Below are 21,657 nucleotides of genomic sequence, written 5' to 3'. Positions count from 1 at the left end.
TCTGTTGATGGACATTTAGGTTGTTTCCACCTTTTGGCTATTATGAACAGTGCTGTAAAGAACACTGGTATCCAAATATCTGTGTGCATTCCTACTTTCAAATTTTTTTGGATGTATACCTAGGAATGGAATAGCTGGATCCTTTGTTAATTCTATATTTAATTTTTTGAGGACTTGGCAAATTGTTTTCCACAGTGACTGTACTATTTTACAATCCCACCAGTATTGGGTGAGAGTTTCTCATTGTGGTTTTGATTAGCATTTCCCTGAAGACTAATGAGGTTGAACATTTTTTCATGTGCTTATCAGCCATTTGTATATCTTCTTTGAGGAAATATATTCAGATCCTTTGCCATTTCCTAATTATTTGTCTTTTTATTACTGGGTTGTAAGTGTTCCTTATATTTTCTGGATATGAATCCCTTATTAGACAGATTTGCAAGTATTTTCTCCTGTTCTCCGGGTTGTCTTTTAATATTAGCAATTTCTGCCATGATAATTTATAACAGTGAAAAATGAAAACCATCCTAAATATTTCACGGATAAATAAATGATGGTCTGTCCATACAGTATGAAACTCTGAGGTCTCTAAAAATCTTGCCACCTCCCAAAAAAAAAAGTCTTGCCCACTACCACACTACACTGTTCTTCCTTCTGTTACTGAACTGGGTTTTGCCTCTGGCCTCAGACCCTCAGCATATGCTCTTCCCCTTACCTGGAACCCTCCTCCCAAGTTCCTCTCATCCTTCAAGCTCGCCCTGGTCATCCTTGGAGCCCCCACAATTCTCATAGCCACTTGGATCTCTCTCTACACCCCCTCTCACAGGGGGCAATTATGTATGAATGTGGCCACTTGAGAAGTGTCTGTTTCCCCATTAGACTCTGTTCTCCATGAAGGTGGGGCCACTCTACCTGCTGGGCTCCCCACTGCTTCCTAGTGGAGACCCTCATGGATGGGGCTGCCTAGAGAACTGCTGAATCAATGGAAGAATACATGATCTAAGTAGAAAACACAGAATACAGAGCTGCATTTACAACATGATCCCTGTTTTATTCCTTTAAACAAAATTATTTAAATTTTATATACCCCCCAAAAAAATAGCCCTATGTAAATGAAAGAAATATTGAAAGAAGAAGGTATAGGAAGACACTGTCAATGACTGTCAAGGGTGATGGGATTGGAGTAATTTGCCTTCCTTTTTACTTCTCTATACTTTTCATGTATTCCTTGGAAACTCTATGGGGCAGTTCTACTCTGTCCTGTAGGGTCGCTATGAGTCGGAATCGACTCGATGGCACTGGGTGGGTTTATACTTTTCATGCTTTCTATAGTTGACTGGTATTATTTTTAATTAAAATAAATAATAAAGAGTGACTTTAAAGAAAAACCTTATGCGGAACGTAGGATCTGGGGACCACACCAGGAAGCCCATGCTGCGTGCTAGCTGGGCCAAAGCTCCTAGGCTCACCTGGGTCAGAGGCTGGCACGTGCTGGTGGCCAGCCTGAGGTGGGCCTTGGGAGAAAGTGCAAAACTCAGGCCATGAGGCAAGAGGAGACAGTTCAAGGCCTGGGACCTGGGATTCTCTGCGTAGGGTTGCAGGGTGTCTCAAGGAGTGGTGAGCATATTTAGTCAGTTGGGTGAGTTGCTACAGCAGGCCCAGGAAACTAATACGGCTTGGCTGTTCAGGTTCTCCTTTGGGTCTGTGAGTCCTTCATTTTCTTTCGGCAGAGGTCCACCCAATGCCCCTCTTCTTTGCTATCAGAATCCAAATTTTGTTCAGATATTAGGTGGCCATACACTGTAGAGAAGCTGGGCTCCTCCCCAGTCCAGGGAGTGAGTCTTTATTAGTCTATTCCATTGCCAGTGATTGGTTTAGGCATGAGCATGTGACTCACTGCTGACCAATGAGACACAAAGGAAAGTCTGTGAGGGATTTCTGGGAAAATTTGTCTCTTTTCCTGCCTTTGGAAGGCATTGGCTAAGGATGAAATGTGTGGTCCTAAGATACCTAAGACTTCTGTAACAAAGTACCACAATATGGGTGGCTTAAAGCAACAGAAATGTATTTCTGTTCTCACAGAACTGGAGACGAGACATCTAAAACCAAGGTGTTGACTTAGGTGGTCTTTCTGGAGGCTCTGAGGGAGAATCTGTTCTATGCCTCTCTTGTAGCTTCTAGTGGTTGCTGACAATCATTGTATTCCTTGGCTTGTAGATGCATCACTCCAATCCCTACCTCCATTGTCACATGGTATTCTCCCTGTGTGTCAGTGTGTCATTGGATTCGGGTGGGCCCTAATCCAGTATGACCTCATTTTAACTTGATTACACCTAAAAACCTGTTGCTGTCAAAAAGATGGAAGCAACCAAGATGCCCATCAGCGAATGAATGGATAGATAAATTATGGTATGTTCACACAATGGAATAATACATATCGATAAAGAACAGTGATGAATCTGTGAAACATTTCATAACCTGGAGGAATCTGGAAGGCATTAAGCTGAGTGAAATTAGTCAGTTGCAAATGGACAAATATTGTATAAGACCACTGTTATAAGAATTTGAGAAATAGTTTAAACAGAAAAGAAAATATTCTTTGATGGTTACGAGAGCGGGGAGAGAGGGAGGGAGGGAGGGAGAGAGGTATTCACTAGTTAGATAGTAGATAAGAACTACTTTAGGTGAAGGGAAAGACAACACACAATACAGGTGAGGTCAGCTCAACTGAACTAAACCAAAAGCAAAGAAGTTTCCTGAATAAACTGAATGCTTCGAAGGCCAGAGTAACAGGGGCAGGGGTTTGGGGACCATGGTTTCAGGGGACATCTAAGTCAATTGGCATAATAAAATCTATTAAGAAAACATTCTGGATCCCACTTTGGAGAGTGGTGTCTGGAGTCTTAAACGCTAGCAAGTGGCCTTCTAAGATCCATCAGTTGGTCTCAGCTCACCTGGACCAAAGAAGAATGAAGAACACCAAGGACACAAGGTAATTACAAGCCCAAAAGACAGAAAGGGCCACATAAACCAGAGACTACATCAGCCTGAGACCAGAAGAACTAGATGGTGTCCGGCTACAACCGATGACTTCCCTGACAGGGAACACAATAGAGAACTCCTGAGGGGGCAGGAGAACAGTGGGATGCAGACCCCAGATTCTCATAAAAAGACCAGACTTAATGGGTGAGACTGGAAGGACCCTGGTGGTCATGGCCCCCAGACCTTCTGTTAGCCCAGGACAGGAACCATTCCCAAAGCCAACTCTTCAGACAGTGATTGGACTGGACAATGGGTTAGAAAAAGATGCTGGTGAAGAATGAGCTTCTTGGATCAAGTAGACACTTGAGACTATGTTGGCATCTCCTATCTGAAGGGGAGATGAGAAGGCAGAGGGGGTTAGAAGCTGGCAGAAGGGACATGAAAAGAGAGAGTGGAGGGAAGGAGCATGCTGTCTCATTAGGGGGAGAGCAGTTAGGAGTGTATAGCAAGGCGTATATAAATTTTTGTATGAGAGACTGACTTGATTTGTCAACTTTCACTTAAAGCACAATAAAGAAAAAAAAAAACAAGCCTGTTGCTGTCAAGTTGACTCTAACTCACAGTGAATCTATAGGACAGAGTAGAACTCCCCCCTGGGGTTTCTAGGAAGGGGCTGGGGTGGATTTGAACTGCCAGCTTTTTTGTTAGCAGCTGAGCTCTTGACCGCTGCACCACCAGGGCTCTGATTGCACCTATAAAGACCCTATTTCCAAAGAAGTTAACCTTTACAGATACTGGGGGTTAAGACTTGAACATATCTTTTTGAGGCACACCATAGAACACAAGCTCTGGGGAGGGCAAGAACCAGGGTAGCTCAGGGGATCTTGGTAGGGGGAACATTTAGGACAGCCCCCTCTAGGATGAAATGGCTCCAGCTGGGCCACTCTGCTATAGGTTCAAATTCCTGGGGGAGAGAGATAGTCTAATTGGTTGAGCCTGGGCCAATCGATTGATAACCTTGCCTCCCGAATCACCTGCAGTGGGAGAGGGGTGTTCCTCAAATGGAACTGGAGAACTGCTCCCAAAAGAAAGCAGAGAGAGAGAGGAGCCCCTTAGCTGAGATGGGTGGAGCAAATTAGCAAGGAGGGAAGGAGGGCCAGATCAGATCGTGGGTGAGCTCACAAGTCATATTAAACTGCAGGGACTTTCATCCACGAAGATTCTTACTGGTAAGCAACAAACACCAACCCTGACTAATTTAAGCAAAAAAGGGACTTATTAAGAGGACATTGGGTAACTTGCAGAATCTCCCAGAGGTTTGGGCAACAGGCTTAGGGGCTCCACAGGCAGGAGCAATGCCCAAAATGAAGACAAAGACACTGCAGTTCACACTGTCAACACTCCCACCACAACCGTGGCCCCTATTGGGTTTGGGTGGGGAGGTGCCCCCACCACTGCTGCCACCCTTGGAAGCATGGATTTTGCTGAATCCCTGCTCATTTGCATCACAAATGCCTTGTTCATAGTGGAGTGTGTATGTGTGTGTGCGCGAGCGCACCGAGTGGCAGAACCTAGGTCACAGGCCTTGCGCAAGCTGCAAGGGAGGCTGGGAAGGTGAATGCTTGACCTTTTCAGCTTCTATAGGTAGAGAAGGGCTCAGTTACGTATCTGGGTGATTCCTCAAATGCAGGAAGAGGGATTAGATGCTAGATGGCCAAAAAGAGGGACGGATGCCCACAACAAATTATCCTGAGGGTACTGGGGGAAGACTTTTGGCTCGTGAAGGCCAGGGACTGAGTCTTTTATCTCAAGATCCCTCCTGGCATCGTGCTTGGTCCCGAGAAGGGATAGGGTAAATACCTGAATATGAGCGCGTTGGTGGTTCAGTGGTAGAACTCCGACCTTCCATGCGGGAGACCCAGTTTCAATTCCCAGCCAGTGTGCCTCACACGCAGCCACCACCTGTCTGTCAGTGGAGGTTTTGTGTTGCTGTGACGCTGAGCAGGCTTCAGCAGAGTTTCTAGACTAAGATGCACTGGGAAGAAAAGGCCTGGTGATCAACTTCTTAAAATCAGCCAGTGATACCCCTAGGGATCACAATGGTCTGCTCCGCAACCAATCATAGTGCTGGCACAGGACTGCGCAGCATTTTACTCCAGTGTACATAGGGTCGTCGTGAGTTGGGGGTCGGACTCAATGACAGCTAATAACAACAAATACCTGAACGCATTGTCAGCAGAAGAGTGACCTGGTCAGACCTACTTGGAGGGAGCTGAACTGCTCCGATAGTCCGGCAAGAGGTAATGTGAATTTAGGCAGAGTCAGGGGGCAGTTGAACTCCTTTGCGCTTCCCTGTCTTTGTGATACTGACCTGGAAAAACCCCAGCCTTGGGTAAACCTTTCCCCGCCTCTGACTACACCGGAGCAGCTGAATGTTGTCGGAGAAAACCACAGCCAGGCTGATTGGTTTGACTTGGAAAGCACCCTCAGTTGGGCCATTGGAGAGGCCACAGCCTCCCACGTGACTAGGGTAGGCCTGCTGTCCCCTACATGGAGGCCTGTTCCATCCTGGCTTCTTTCTCCCTGGACGTTTTCCCCTCTTCCCTATCTTCATGCTCAGCTGATGACTCCCTCTGACTTCATGGAGAAAATAGAAGCCATCAGAGGCTCACTCCACCCTCTTGTATGAATATCCTGTATTCCCTCCCATTACAGCTCCAGAGGTGTTCTTTCTGAGCTCAGGGCCTCATTTGTTTCTGGCCTTCTCACTCCTGCTGCATCAGTTTATCTCTCTGTTCTGAATCATGCCTCTCAGCATGCAGACAGGCCCTAGATTATTCCATGTAAAAAAACAACCTCCCTTCATTCCACCCCCCTCCAAGTCCTGCTCCATTTCTCTGTCCTTTTCACAACAAAACTTCCTGAAGGAGTGGATGTTAGGTGCTCACAAACATTCACTGCTCCTCTACCCCCTCCACCCCCGCCCCGGTATACTTTCCTATCCCATTGGTGGTAGTCTGGGTCATGTGACTTACTTTGACCAATGAAACATAAGCAAGAGTGACAAGTGTCTCTTAAAACAAAGTTAGTAAGAGCCAGTAGTTGGCCATGTCCTCCTTCCCTCTGCCCTAGCAACAGCAGTGTTCTGGGAAGATGCTGTCTGGGTCTGGGTCTTCTTGCTGTCCCCCATGGACATGACTGTGCAGGAGAAACAAGACTTTGTTGCTGTGAACCATTGAGATTCTGGGCTCATTTGTTATGTCAGCAGACCCTCGCCTCTCTTGACTGATACGGTGCTGTCTCCCCTTCCTCACCTCCCATTCATCCTTTTTTTTTAAGCTTTAAAAACAAACTTTTATATTGAAATTTAACAAAGTGCATAAATGAATGAATCCTAAGTGTACAGCTCCAAACATTTAAAAAAAATTTTATTGTAGTGAAAATGTATATAACAAAATGTTTGCCAATTCAACAATTTTTACATGCACAGTTCAGGGACATTGATTACATTCATCATGTTGTACAATCATCACCGCTACCCTTTTCCAAAGTGTTCCGCAACCATTAACAGAATCTAAGTCCCCCCCTTTCCTCCTCCTCCAACCCTGATAACCATTAATAAGGTTTGGTCTCTATATACATTTGCCCATTTCATATAAGTGGAATCACACAATATTTGTCCTTTTGTGTCTGACTTATTTCACTGAGCGTAATGTCGTCAAGGCTCATCCATGTTGCATCAGGATTTATTTCTCTTTATGGCGGAGTGATAGTCCGTTGTAGGTATGTACCACATTTTGTTTATCCATTCATCTGTTGAGGGGCATTTAAAGTGTTTCCACATTTTGGCCATTGTGGGTAGTGCTGCTGTAAACATTGGTGGCCAGGCCTCCCGTTCACTCTTCATCCCACTTCAGTATGTCTTCTGTCCCCACCTTTCAACCGGAAATAAAGTTTCCAGAGTCACCAATTACCTCTATGTTGCCAAATCAAATGGATACTTTTTTTGTCAGCAGTAAACGCTCAGCAGTCCTCATCACAGTTGATTCCTCCCTCCTTGAGACACGCTCGGGTTCTGAAACACCATACTTTCCCGGTTTTTGTCCTACTTCACTGGCCATTCCTTCTCATTTGCTGGCTCCTTCTCCTTTACCTCCCTACAAAGTTGTACTGCCATAGGCCTCCATTCTATACCCTCTTCTCTCTGGACTCTCATTGGTGACCTCATTCATGCCCACGGATTTAAATGCCATCTCCATGCCAAGCTCCCGGGTATACTTCTCACCTCAGGGCTCCAGTCTGGTACATCCAGCTGCCAAACTAATCACCTCTATAAGGCTACCCTAAGCTTTTCCCCCGAAGCCTGTTTCCCTGGCCTTCTCCAGTCTCGGTTATTCAGACCAGAACCTGGAAGCCAGTCCGGGGTAATCCCATTCACTCTCCCTCACACCCAGTCCATCTGCATGTCCCCTCACTTCTACATCCTACCCATTTCTCCAGTCTGTCCACTGTTCTCCATCTCTATGGCCTCACCTTTTCCAGGCCCCATCTTAGTTTCCTGGAGCCCTGGTGGCACAGTGGTTAAGAGCTTAGCTGCTAACCAAAAGGTCAGCCGTTCGAATCCACCAGCCGTTCCTTGGAAACCCCATGCAGCAGTTCTACCCTGTCCTATAGAATCACTATAAGACGGAACTGACTCAAAGGCAAAGGGTTTGGTTTTGGGTTTTTTAAATCTTAGTTTCCTAGTGCTGCCATATCAAAAAATACCACAAGTGGGTGGGTTTAAAGAACAGGGATTAATTTTTTCATGGTTCTGGAGGCTAAAAATCCAAATCAGGGACTCAGCCATGTGGATTCCTTTTGTGGGCCTCTCTCCTAGTTTCCGGTGTTGCTGGAGATACTTGGGGTTCCTTTGCTTGTAGACAGGTCCTCCTCCATGGTATGTGTCTTCCCCCACGTGTGTGTCTGTTTATTCTCTGCATTTCATAAGTCACCATGGAGCAGGGATTAAGTTTAGGATCCATACTACTGTGGTGTGGCCTCATTAACACTACAAATGGAAACCTCTGTTTACAAACAGCGTCGTGTTCACAGACACAAAGGTTAAAACTTCCACAGATCTTTTTGGAGGACATGATTCAATCCGTGACAGCTCTCAGTATCTCTCCCTGATGACAGCCAGTCTCTGGCCTCCCTGTCTCCCCTCTTGCTCCAATACAACAACAACCAGTTGCCACTGAGTCGATTCTAACTCAGGGCAACTCCGTGTGTCCCAGAGTAGAACTGTTCTTCGCAGGGTTTTCAGTGGCTGATTTTTCAGAAGTAGATCACCAGGCCTTTCTTCTGAGGTGCCTTTGGATGGACTCTAGCTCCAATAACAGCCCCAAATCTAATTACGTCGCTCCTGCCTCCCCAGGCACAACAGGCAGGGAAGGGGCCTGACCCTCTCTCCCAGCCCATGCGTCCCCGGCAGGAACCCGAAGTCTTTGGGTTAAGCCCCATAAGATTTGTCAGGTCCATCAGCCAACGCTCTGGAGTCAGATGAGAGTATCAGAGTGGGTGGGCAAAAGCCAGGGTCCCCTAGGGGTTGGAAGAGAGCCCTAAGGGGAATGTGGGGAGCAGTGACATGATCATTACCACTTAGGAAGCGCCTTCTGTGCAGCTGGCCTTGGACTGAGCAGTTCAGGCATACAATCTCATTTAGCATTTACAGCGCCCAACAAGGTAGGTGCTCAGACTCCCGGTTTCCAGACCAAGAACTGAGGCCTCAGGAGGTTTAGTGACTCACCCAGGTTGCCCAGCTGAAATGTGCTTCCACAGGGACTGGTCCCAAGCCCGGGAAGGACCCACAGCACAGAACTGCCAGCATCCCAGCCTCCAGCCTCCAGCCTCCAGCCTCCAGCCCCGCCCCCATGCAAAGACCCCCCCCCCCCAGTGAGGAGGCAGTAGAAAGGGCGGCGAGGGCAGGGGAACCCCGGGTTGGTCGCTCCCCTGAGAACTCACCAGCCCAATTAACAAGGTATCCCTGGCTCAGTCTGCTCTGGGGGATGAAAGCGGAAAGGTTATTCCAACAAGGGGCCGCCCACTTCTCAGCTGAGAGTGATCCCAGCGTGCTGGAGGGACCTGAGTGGGTACATAATTCCGCGTGTCAGGAAGAGAGCAGGAGCTAAAGGCAAAGCCAGAGTAAGCAATGAGATAAGATGGGACATCACACGACCTGGGATGCGTGCTTCCCCTCAGAAGGCGGTCCCTGTCCCCTCTTGGTGATAGAGTGCTGGGGATGCTGCCAGATGAAAGGGGCCTGGGCTGTCAGGCCTGTTGACAGTCTCCAGATACAGTGTGCATGTATGTGAGCACACATGAGCATTCAGATACATGTGTACACACACGGTCATGCACACACACATAGAAACACACAGAGACATCCATGCACATGTGCAAACACACACAACGATGCACACACATAGATACACACAGACACCTATGCACATTTGCAAACACACACACAGTCATATACACACCCATAGATACACGTGGACATGCACACATAGATGTACACATATACACAGGCACATCCATACACGTGTGCACATAAGTATGCACACACAGACACACATTCACGTACATGGGTGCACACAGACACACACACTAGTGTGCCTACACATCGCACATAGACACACGTGTATGCCTGCACACACACAGGCTCAGTTTGGACCCAAGGCCACCTCCTGGCCGTAGGCGTTAGGCCCAATGTGTGGGTGGGGGAGAACACACATGCCTCACACCTGCCTGTCTGTCCCCTCTCCCTCCTGTACCCAGAGAATTTTTCTGTTTTAGCACAGTCCTGGTTCCCAGGTAGGGTGATCAACTTGTTCCAGTTTTCCTGGGACTTTCCTTATTTTAGCACTGAAGATCTCACAGCCTGGGAAACCCCTCAGTCCCAGGCAAACTGGAACATTGGTCACCCTGCCCCCAGACAGACCTCAGGAAGATCTGGCACTGTGTCCCCCTTCTCACCATCTGGTCACCCCTGTGACGGACCCGGGGGGCCCTCAGAATAGAGCCACAGCTGAGTATCTGCTTTTACCCGGGGCCCTGTGTCTCCTCAGTATTAAGAACCCCTATGTTATATGTTTATGTTTATTGGGGGCCCTGGTAGCACCATGGTTAAGAGTCTGACTGCTAATGAAAAGGTCAGGCAGTTTGAATCCACCAGCTACTCCTTGGAAACACTATGGGGCTGTTCTCTGTCCTGTAGAATCGCTGTGAGCTGGAATCCACCCGACAGCAACGGGTTTGGTTTTTTGGTCTTTATGTTTACTGAGCACCTACTGTGAGCCAGGCCCTGGGCATAGGGCCTTCCGAGCATCATCTCTCAATCTTCCCAGCAACCCAGAAGGACACCTCATTCATCCAGCCATTTGTTATTGAACAACCACCGTTCTAGGCCCTGGGATACAACAGGGAACACACCAGACAAAGTCACTGCCCTTGTGGAATTGATATAACTAGTGAGAGGAGGCAGAAAATAAACAAGATAAATAACTGGATTATATGATATATTAGAACACGATGAATGTTAAACAGGGAAGGTAGTGCCTGCCGAGAGGGAGGGTTGGCCATTTAAATGGGATGTCAGGGAAAGTCCTGCGGGGAAGGTGACCTGGGGACAGAGATCTGAAGGAGGCGAGGACAGGAGCCAGGCAGATACACCTGAAAAAGAATTCCAGGCAGAGGGAACAGCATGTGCAAAGTCCTGGAGGCAAGAAGACGCCCAGCATGTAAAAGGAAAAGTCAGGAGATCAGCGTAGAGGGGAAGAGAGTGATCGAGAAGGAGAAAGGAGATGAAGGAGGGTCATATCAGTGGGGCTTCTGGGCCCGGTTAAGGATGTGGAGGATTTGACTCTGAGTCTGTGGGAGTCACAGAGAGTTTTGAGCAGAGGCATGACACGTTCTGACTTAGACTTAGCTGCACCTGACACTATGTTAGAATGAAGTGTAGGGGCAATGGCAGGAGCAGGGGGACCGCTTAGGAGGCTATTACCATAGTCCAGGCAAGGGTTGACAGGCTGGACCAGGGTGATGGTGGTGAGAAGTGATTGGGTTCTGGACAAGTTCTGAAGGCAGAGCCGATGGGATTCCGATGGATCGGGGGTGGGGTGTGAGAGGGGAGCCTGACTCCAAGGTTCTTGGCCTGAGCAGCTGACGTGAAGGAGCCGCCTCCACCTGAGACAGAAGACGTGAGCTGGGAGGCTTGCGTGGAGAGAAGAGAAGCTTGGTTTTGGGCACACTACTCTTGGCAAACAGATGGGGGTGTGGAGGAGGCAGGGGGATTCTGGCATCTGCAGATGGAAAGGGCCAGGCTGATACATTAAGTATTGTCCCCATTTTACCGGTGAGGAAAATGAAGCTCACATAAGCGAGGTGACATGCTTGCTAACTTGGGGGGCCAGGATTTGCACCCACCTCTCTGGTCCCAAAGCCTGTGCTGTTTCCCGCTACTTTGGGCTGTGCCATGGACCAGAAGCCCACTGGCCACCCTGCCCACCACCTGAAGTGTCAACAGTGGGGGCCAAGGAGGGAAGTCCTGGCTGGCTTCCTTATCTCGAGGGCTGGGCCAGGCTGGGGGTGGGGGGCACTCACCAGGAAGTGGCCAGTGCTTGGGTGCGGCCCTGAGGGTCAGTGCTAAGTGACCTGAGGCGCCAGCAGCCCTGTGAGTACAGCCGGCCTGGCCTGAGGCCGTTATCTGACCTCTTTCTGCAAGAGAGCACTTCCCCAGCAGAGCCATTTGGTTAGCATCGATTGGCTGAAACAGAAGCGTCTGGCAAGCCTGGGGGTCAGGGGGAGCTCAGACCCTGGGGGAGGGCAGCTGGTGGGTGGCAGATTGACCACATGGCTGATTGGTCACTCAGCCTCAGAGAGCCCCATGGACCTGCCCAGTGGGCCACAGGGATGCCAGCCCATCGGCCTGAGACTTCAGGGCCTGGCTGGGGCGGCCCTGCTGGCCCATGCAGTGTGGAGCTGGGGGCAGAGCCCTGGGTTCAGGGTCAGCTGAGTGAGGCCTGCTTCCGCTGCCCTGCTCACAACTGTGACCTCTGTGAGCTGCTTCACCTCTGTGTGCCTCAGTTTCCTCTTCTGTGAAATGGTGCTGCTTGCACAGGGTCATTGTGAAGATTCTCTGTAGAGAACCGGGTGCACAGACAATGCCAAGTCCCCCTTGGTTAGTGCCCTTCCCTTCCAGGGTGGGGAAGTTGCAAGACCCCTGCCACACTGGCCTTCTAGCCTGGGACTGGAGCAGGGGCCCTGCCAGCTGGGCTAAACGTATAGTCTCCTTGGAAGTTTTGGCCACCAGAGCCGGAGCAAGAGGGACTGAGATAAGGTGGGGGCCACCACCTGCTATCCCACCACAGTGCCTTTGCACACACTTCCACTCATTCCACCAGTCCCGGCCCCCATGGAACCATCAATAAGCACATCTGGGGGCTGCTGAGGAGCCCTGGTGGTGCAGTGATTAAACACTCGGCTGCTAACTGAAAGATCGGCGGTTTGAACTCACCAGCTGCTCCACGGGAGAAAGATGTGGCAGTCTGCTTCCGTAAAGACTACAGCCTTGGAGATCCTATGAGGCAATTCTACTCTGTCCTATAGGGTTGTTACGAGTTGGAATCAACTCACTGGCAATGGGTTTGGTTTCTTTTGGCAGGGGAGAGGCTGCTGGATGTACTGGATGAGGTGCTTGTCCATGCTCAGGCCACTTGCTTTCTTATGGGGGGGTCCACAGGGCCCTGCCCAGCAGTCAGCAGTTTTGGGATTTGCAGGAAGGCGACATGAAAGCAATACCAGCTCTCCCTTTCTGAGCATTGTCTGTGCCGGCCACTGTGCTGAGCACTGAGCTCACATCACCTCACTGGGCCTGTAAGGCCACCCCAGGAGGCAAGGGCCCTTCCTATCCCACTTCAAAGTTGAAAAACTCCAGGAGATGGGGAATTGCTCTCATCACACAGCTGATGGAGGAGCAGGGAGCAGAACAATCCGGGCAGGGGAGCAGAGGATTCATGGAGGAGGCAGCATGGAGCAGAGCAGCAGGGAGGGCAGGGCCTTCCCTGAGCCCCACCACCCACCCTGGCACTTACTCTGAGCCCCAGCCTCTGGTCTGACAGCCTGGTGTTGTGAGATCTCCCCCATCTGCTAGTGAGCAGTGAGGGCTCCTCCTGGCTCATGCCTGGCACCTCAGACACCCAGGACTCGGGTGCAGGTGCTGAATGGAAGAAGGAGTGAATGAGGCTGTGGAGATGCAGGTAAGCTCAGACGTGTGGGAGGCCAGGAGGTTTGGGAATAGCCCAGTTGTCAGTGTGCGTACCCCCGAGAAGGAGGAGAACCCCCAGGAAGGCTGAGGCGCAGCCTTCTTTTCTTCAGTCTGTCAAGCAGATCAGCCCCCACCCCTACCCAGGAGGGGGCTGAGGAGGCTGGTGGGAGGGGATGTGAGGCTCCACCATGGAGACTTGGATCCCTGCTAATTTGCAATCTTAAAATGCACAGCAAAAACAGCCGCCACATTGTTAGTGCATTAATCAGGCAATCAGCGGGCTTGGGGCTCCCATGGGCCCGCACAGCGTGGGTGTGGGAGGAGCCCGGCAACACAGGGCCAGCCTCGCTGGGAAGGAACCTGGCAGGGCAGCGATCCAGGGCTGGGGCACCCACTAGCTTGGGCTGGGGGTGCCAGAGGCGGCCAGGGTTGGCTGGGATACCTGGTCCAGGACCTTAGAGATGGGACCAGCTTCCAGGATGGAGGCGTCATTGGTTAACGAGCTCAGCTGTTAACCAAAAGGTTGGAGATTTGAGGTGCCTTGAAAGCCTTGTTGATCTACTTCTGAAAAATCAGCTATTGAAAACCCTATGGAGCACAGTTCTACTCTGGCACGCATGGGGTCGCCATGAGTCAGAGTTGCCCTGAGTCAGAGTGGGAGGGGGCAGGGGTATTTCGAGGGCAGCTTCTCTGGCATGGGTCCTTTGGCATCTGGGCAGGACTGAGAATGCAGAGCGGCTTCTCTGGGACTCAACCCCAGCAGCCTACATTCCAAGATGGGCAGTGGAGGGAAGTGACTGGCCCACGCCATGCCCTGTGGTCTTGCTCCACCCCAACCCCTAGACCCTGATATAACAAACAGCATGCTCTTTCTTGGCATGACAAGGAAGGTAGGCCAATCCCTTTGCCGAGTGTTGCCAGGGACCCCTGCCTCCTTCTGCACCCCTCTCAGAGCAGGGGTCCCGCTATCACCCTGTCCCTGCTATCTGACCCCTGCCACCTGCCACCGTTCACGTGTCGGCTTCCAAGCCCACACGTAGATTGTGGGGCAGTCTGGCTTTTTCGCCTAAACCAGGGTCTGTGCCTGGTTTCTCCTGTGCACCACACCCTCAGGGGCACCCACTATCTGTCTGAGGGGTATGGCTTCTTGTGGGGCCTTTTCAGAGAACCCCATTCCTGGGGCCTTACAGAGACAGAGCCACATAGGAGTGGGAAGAGGACTATCTGTCCCACCCTGGGTTGGGGGCAGGACAACTCCACACACCTACCACTCAGGGTGGCTCTGAGAATCTGAGGCTTGAGAGCAAAAGCACTTTGTAAACTCCAATAAGCTGTACAAATGTCAGGTGGCATTAGTGCTGAGCCTGCCACGGCTCACCCACACCCCCTCAACAACAAGTGTCTCTCCCACTGCTGGACTTCAGGAAAGGAAATGCCTTTGTCCTTGCAGGGCCCCCAGGGGTGGGGGGGTCTGGTGTGGCACCCACTGCGTGTCTGTGAGCCAAGGTTGTGTGGCTGAGTCCCTGCCCCCTTCAGTCTGAGCTGTGGGGTGGAGCACAGTGAACACTGAAGCCCCTTGTCCTGGGTGACCTCCTGGGCTCTCAAGAGTGGCAGGAAGGGAAGGCCCTCTTGGGAGAGAGTCCTGCAGGTGTGGCCTTCCTGGAAGATAGCAGCCTGGGCAGAGGTGAGGAGTAGGGACAGAAATGAGTGTCGAGCTGTATGGAGGATGTAGCCAGTGTGGGCTGGGCCCTCCTCCAGGCCCTGTGTTGGAGGCTGGTAGCTGAAGGCAGTGGGCAGGTTTCCAGACAGTCCGCTGGGTTTGGGGCCCAGGCTCTTACCCCCTCACATTCCTGCCTCCCCCTGCCAGCCTGAGGTGGGCAGCGGGGGGCTGGAGGAGAGGCCCAAGCTTCCACCTGGGGAGGGCTGGCATAGACATCATCTACTCAAGTAACAGAAGAGGAAACTGAGGCTGAGGGAGGCATCAGCCTTAGGCCCGGCCTGCAAGCTGCCCAGTGGCTGGGGTGACTAAAGCCACTATTGAGGCCACACAGAGCCTGGCCTGGCCCAGAAAGGATCCTTGAAGCTGCGCTGCCACTGACACCGCCACCACCAAGGTCATAATTGCTCTGAAATCGCAACCAAACCCAATTATGCAAAAACCAAATTATATGCGATGATTTTTATGTGTTGCAAACGTTCGGTCGGAGCTGGGTGATTACAGGGGGACTGGGAGCAGCTGCCACTCTCTGGGAGCCTATAACTCCCAACAGCTGGGAGCTGTCACTTATTTACGACGCCGTTGCTGGCAGGAACGAGGGGGTGGCAGTGGTGACAAAGTCTGCTCAGCTGGGAGCCTGGGCTGGTGGCTGGGGCAGTGGCAGGCCTGGAAGCCTGGCTGTACGGACTGGAGTCTGCTGCGAGGCTGAGCATGGGGCTGGCCCCAGAGTGACCTGACGGCCTTGCTTCTCTCATCCTACGTGCTCTGTCCTGTGTGCTCCGAGTATAGCTGGCAGCAGGAAGGATCAGGTGAGCTGCCCCAGGCGCCCTGGCTCTCCCAAGAGGCCCACTGGCCAGGCTGGAAGAGAAGGCGTGGTGGGGGGGTCTGCAGGCCTGGAGCCAGCCCCCCCGCCACTGTCGCGCCTGCTGGGCTGCCTGGGGCAGCTGCAACCCTGGAAAAAGGCAGGTAATGACGATTGTCCATAATGAGGCTGCTCCGTTAATGAGCGCGTGGCTATTATCCGACCACAGGCTGGACACATCCGAAAATAAATTATTTTAAGGATCCATTAACGAATGGCTAATTAATGCTCAATTAGAGGGAAGCTACAGAGGAAATGCTCTGGACTGTTGCAAGGCAAGGCCTGGTTTGCAGGCACAGCCTGGGAGCTCCAGCAAGGCGGGTAGAGAGGAGGGGGCAGAAGGTGGGCTGGAAAGGGGGGTAACCCTGGTGCCACCCGTAGTCTTTTGTGGTCAAGTGTCCTCTCATTTTATTCTCAGGACAGCTCTGTGAGGGGGAGCTGTATTCTATCTGTATTTTAGAAATGAGGAAACTGAGGCACGGGGGGATGTTGCTTATTTGAAGACATGGAAGACACTATCAATGAGACTTCTCTCTAGAGAATTTTGGTCTCGTGCATGCTTCGCTTGTTGATTGGGAATAATTTAAATAAAAACGCTGCTCAGGACTCCATATGACATTGACTTTCTTAGACCAAGAGTCTACACCACTGTCTCTTAACGCAGATAATAGCAAGTAAGTGGCAGAGCTGGGACATGAAACGGAGCCTGCCTGGCTGACTGTCCATGGGTTGGGACCTGCCACCCTGGACAGGCTGATAAGGTCTGAGGGAGTGGAGCTCAGCAGGTGTGGGGCAGAGCTAAGGGATTTGGGGGCAGGGCTAAGGAGGTATGGGTGTGCTCAGGACCTTCGCCCACACTCTCTTTGCACTCAACTACTAATCTAAAGGTTCCGATTTGAACCATTGGCAATGTGGAAGAAAGTCCTGAAGATCTTCCTTAAAGATTCTTGTTGTTGGGTGTTGTTGAGTCGATTCCAATTCTGACTCAGAGTGACCCCATGTGACAGAGTAGAACTGCCCACATGGTTGTTTTTCTTTTTTTTTTTTAAACACTTTTTTATTGTGTTTTAAGTGAAAGATTACACAGCAAATTAGGTTTCTATTTGATAATCTCTACACAAGTTGTCCAGTGACATTAGTTACATTTTTTACAATGAGTCAGCATTCTCTTTAATTCCATTCGGGTTGTTCTGTTTCTAGTGCTCTAGTTTCCCTGCCCCCTTTTCTTCTCATTTTTGCTTTAGAGTAATTGTTGACCTTTTGGTCTCATACAGGTACGTTTTTAATGGAGCACCATACTCATGAGTAATACCCACACTCATTGCCTTCGAGTCGATTCCGACTCATAGTGACCCTATAGGACAGAGTAGAACTGCCCCATAGAGTTTCCAAGGAGCACCTGGCGAATTCAAACTGCCGACCCTTTGGTTAGCAGCTATAGCACTTAACCACTACGCCACCAGGGTTTCCTCATGAGTAATAGCCTTTATTTTGTGTGCCAATCTGTTATTTCGCTAAAAGGTGACCTCAGGGGATAGTTTTGGTTCAAAGTTCAAAGAGTATCTCAGGGCAATCGTCTCAGGAAGTCCTCTAGTCTCGACTGTTCTAGTAAGTCTGGACTTTTTAAGAATTTGAGTTCTGTTCCACATTTTTTTCCTATTCTTTCATTGTCCATGATCAGAATGGTCCTGATCAGAATGGTTGGTAGTGGTAGCTGGGCACTATCTAGTTCTTCTGGTCTCAGGGTAGATGAGGCCGTGGCTCATGTAGGCTATTAGCCCTGTAGACTAGTTTCTTCTCTGAGACTTTGGTTTCCTTCTCTTTTGCTCCTGATGAGTAGGGACCAATAGTTGTATCTTAGATGGCTGCTTACAAGCTTTTAAGACCCCATACGCTACTTACCTCTCTAGAATGCAGAACCCATAGGGTTTTCTTGGTTGTAATCTTTATGGAAGCAGATTGCTGGGTCTTTCTTCATGGAGCTGCTGGGTGGGTTCAAACTGCCAGCCTTTCAGTTTGCAGCCAAGTGTTTAACCATTGGGGCCACCAGGGCTCCTTTTCATAAAAATTGCAGCCAAGAAAACCCTATGGAGCAGTTCTAGTCTGACACACATGGGGGTCGCCATGAGTTGGAATCAACTTTACAGCAATGGGTTTTTTTTTTTTTTTTTTTCTTTTTAAGAGCTGGGTACCAGGGAATGGAGGGAGGTATCTAGTCCCAGATTGGGTGCTGGCCTGGGCCTGGACACCTCCCTTCTTCTAATCAGGGCCCCAGCACTCAGGGCACCTCTGAGAGCAACAAAGACAAGGACAAAGCCCCAGTTGGCCCAGGAGGGTCATGTACCAGTCTCTATTCCACACTTCGTCTGACCCCTGACTTCCCCAAGCAGCCCCTGACCTGGCTGTGTTCTCTCTTTCCACCAGGATGCTGTGTGGAGCTGCTGCTGCTGCTGCTGGCCGGGGAGTTGCCCTTGGGCGGTGGCTGCCCACGGGACTGCGTGTGTTACCCGTCACCCATGACAGTCAGCTGTCAGGCGCACAACTTTGCTGCCATCCCCGAGGGCATCCCGGAAGACAGTGAGCGCGTCTTCCTGCAGAACAACCGCATCACCCTTCTCCAGCAGGGCCACTTCAGCCCCGCCATGGTCACCCTGTGGATCTACTCCAACAACATCACCTTCATCGACCCCAACACCTTTGAGGGCTTCGTGCACCTGGAGGAGCTGGACCTTGGTGATAACCGTCAGCTGCGGATGCTGGCGCCTGAGACCTTCCAGGGCCTGGTGAAGCTTCACGCCCTCTACCTCTACAAGTGTGGGCTCAGTGCCCTGCCGGCGGGCATCTTTGGTGGCCTGCACAGTCTGCAGTACCTCTATCTGCAGGACAACCACATTGAGTACCTCCAGGATGACATCTTTGTGGACCTGGTCAACCTCAGCCACCTGTTCCTCCACGGCAACAAGCTGTGGAGCCTGGGCCAGGACACCTTCCGGGGCCTGGTGAACCTGGACCGCCTGCTGCTGCATGAGAACCAGCTGCAGTGGGTGCACCACAAGGCTTTCCATGACCTCCGCAGGCTGACCACCCTCTTTCTCTTCAACAATAGCCTCTCCGAGCTGCAGGGCGACTGCCTGGCACCCCTGGAGGCCCTGGAATTCCTCCGCCTCAACGGGAACCCCTGGGACTGCGGCTGCCGGGCGAGATCCCTGTGGGAATGGCTGCGGAGGTTCCGAGGTTCCAGCTCCGCTGTCCCCTGCATGTCCCCCGAGGTGTGGCACGGCCAGGACCTGAAGCTGCTGAGGGCCGAGGACTTCCGGAACTGCACGAGGCCAGCGTCCCCACACCAGATCAAGTCGCACACGCGCACCACCACCGACAGGGCTGCCCGCAAGGAGCACCACCTGCCGCACGGCCCCGGCAGGGACAAGGGGCACCCACACGGCCATCTGCCTGGCTCCCGGCCGGGCTACAGGAAGCCAGGAAAGAACTGCACCAGCCACAGGAATCGCAACCAGATCTCGAAGGTGGACACCGGGAAGCAGGCCCATGAGCTGCAGGACTACGCCCCGGACTACCAGCACAAGTTCAGCTTTGACACGATGCCCACCACACGGCCGAAGAGGAAGGGCAAGTGTGCCCGCAGGACCCCCATCCGTGCCCCCAGTGGGGTGCAGCAGGCCTCCTCAGCCACGTCCCTGGGAGCCTCGCTCCTGGCCTGGATACTGGGGCTGGCGGTCACTCTTCGCTGAGGACCCAGGGCACTAGCACCTGTCCACCAAGGAACAGAAATCCTTTTCTTCTTTTTTTTTAAAAAAATGGAGGATCTGATGGGTTTCAGGAAAAGGCTGGTGGAGGCTTTGGCTGCTGCCTGGGCTCTGCTCGGTGGATTATAAACCCAAAGTGTACTGTCCCAGGTGGGAGGGGATTAGCATACATCACTCAGCTATCCCAGCCAGCCCCCACCAAGCACCCATGGACAGTGTCCACTCTAGCAAGGCAGTAAAAGGCACGAAAAGTTAATCCTTCGTTTGCTACGATGGGACCATTGCCCCCCATGAGAGCTGGGCTCTGTGGACTCCTGATCCTTTGGGGAGCCCTGAAGGGCCCCCACTGTTCCTGGAGGAAGCAGGACTCAGAAAAATGACGGAGGTTCACTCAAGAGGCTGGGCAACCAGCAGTCTAGGAGCATGTGAGTGGGTGGCATCTTGGCTCTGACCTGGGGCCATTTAGCCAACCTGCCCGGGGTCTAACCATATGCCACCTTCCGTGTCTCCCTCTGGGGTAACGCCTCTCATTCCTGATGTCTCAGGCAACCCTGGCAGCTCCAGGCCCAACGGCTGGGGTCCAAGAACGAATTACCAAAGGAAAGGTCATCAGAGGCTGAAATTTAGAACGTCATTAGGTGCAGGGAGGTTCCCACAGAAGGTGCAGTTTATACTTATGTCCACTTATATATACACACACTCTCTCTACATATATATATACACAAATGCACAAGTTCCCTCGCCCCCACTCCGTTACCAAACTGTATGTCTTATATGTTTATAAACTATATGGAAAACTATATCTGCTGAACTAAGGATTGTATTGGTGATTTCTAGCAAGAAAAAAGAGTTATAGAATTTTCGTCTAGAGTCCTAACCTGGTGACTATAGCCCCCACGGGCCCTGGTCTTGCCAGGGGCCTGGAGAAGCTGTCAGTGGGGAGGGCCAGGGAGAAGGGAAGGCAGCAGGAGTCACATCAGGGGACCAATATTCTTAGACATTTAGAGCATCACCTTGTTTTTTTATATGCAACACAGGCTTGTCTGTCACCCTGGCGCGCCCCATCACCCTGACTGTAGTGACTATTGGCGTCAGGGTGAGAAGCAAGAAGCAGCTTGGTGGATATTAGGGAGCCAGAGCCCTGGGGATGGGCTGGACTGAGAAGGGGAAGGAAGGGGCTTTTGGTGTTTTAAGCCGGCAGGCGAGGCAGCGTTCCACAGTGTTAGTCCAAAGGGATGGACCATGTCGTCAGCGTAGCATTTCGCCAGCCACGGTCCGGGGAGTCCAGAAAGACTCTGGATAGGAGCCCAGGTTTCCAGCATGGCTCAGCTGCTGGATTTTTCCTTGAGGCTCTTTGATGGGCGTCCCATCGAGGGCCCTGTGTAGGGTGGCAGGAAGAAAAGCACCAGGCGGCCTTGGCAGAAAAGGACCGAAGAGGGCACTTCAAGAACCATCTCAGGCACTTCCGCATGACAGAGACCCCAGCCCACCAGCCCTTCTGGAAATGCCTGGGGAGGGGCAGAGCTTAGGGGGCCAGACTCAGGGGCCAGGAGTGGGTCAGGGAGTGGAGCAGGCAAACCCGGCCAAGGGAGGAGGGGCTCCAGTCAAAATCAGCCCTGCTGTACCCTGTGGGCACAGTCTCCGCACTTTGCACAAACCCAAATTCCCCACCAGAGAGCATTTGTGTGAGGAGCGAGAAACGCTGAATCCAATTAAGAGAGAAAAATAATAATAATAAAAAAAAATTCTCTTGGACACGAACACTGTTTTTCATTTCCTAACCCCGCATTCCTGAAGGGGTGGCAGATCCTGGGCGTTTGGCAGAGTGGGCGGGACTGGCCGGGCACAGCTTCGAGAACACAGCACGTTTGTTGGCGGGAGGAGCCGTATGGGGCAGGGGCCCGCTGACTCACAGGGACACACGCACGCGAACACACACGCGCCACACTTGTTCTCTGTTCATGGCTCTCCCTCGCCCGCACGGGACATGATTCACTTCCCACACTAGCTGCGCTGGGTCGGCACC

General features: G+C 51.5%; 1 protein-coding gene across 1 annotated transcript in view; it reads left to right on the top strand.

The window, feature by feature from the left end:
• Nucleotides 1-21,386, top strand: part of RTN4RL1 (reticulon 4 receptor like 1) — an 89,872-nt gene extending 68,486 nt beyond the window's left edge. Inside the window, exon 2 of the mRNA XM_064271523.1 lies at nt 18,292-21,386. Coding sequence (XP_064127593.1) covers nt 18,292-19,616 — 1,325 coding nt within the window. The 3' untranslated portion in view covers nt 19,617-21,386. The remainder of the gene's footprint in view (nt 1-18,291) is intronic.
• Nucleotides 21,387-21,657: the final 271 nt, after the last annotated feature.

This window comes from Loxodonta africana, chromosome 18, assembly GCF_030014295.1.
Source record: "Loxodonta africana isolate mLoxAfr1 chromosome 18, mLoxAfr1.hap2, whole genome shotgun sequence".
Classification (NCBI taxonomy): Eukaryota; Metazoa; Chordata; class Mammalia; order Proboscidea; family Elephantidae; genus Loxodonta; species Loxodonta africana.
Note: the sequence above shows the minus strand (reverse complement) of the source record. Positions and strands in the feature narration are given on the sequence as shown.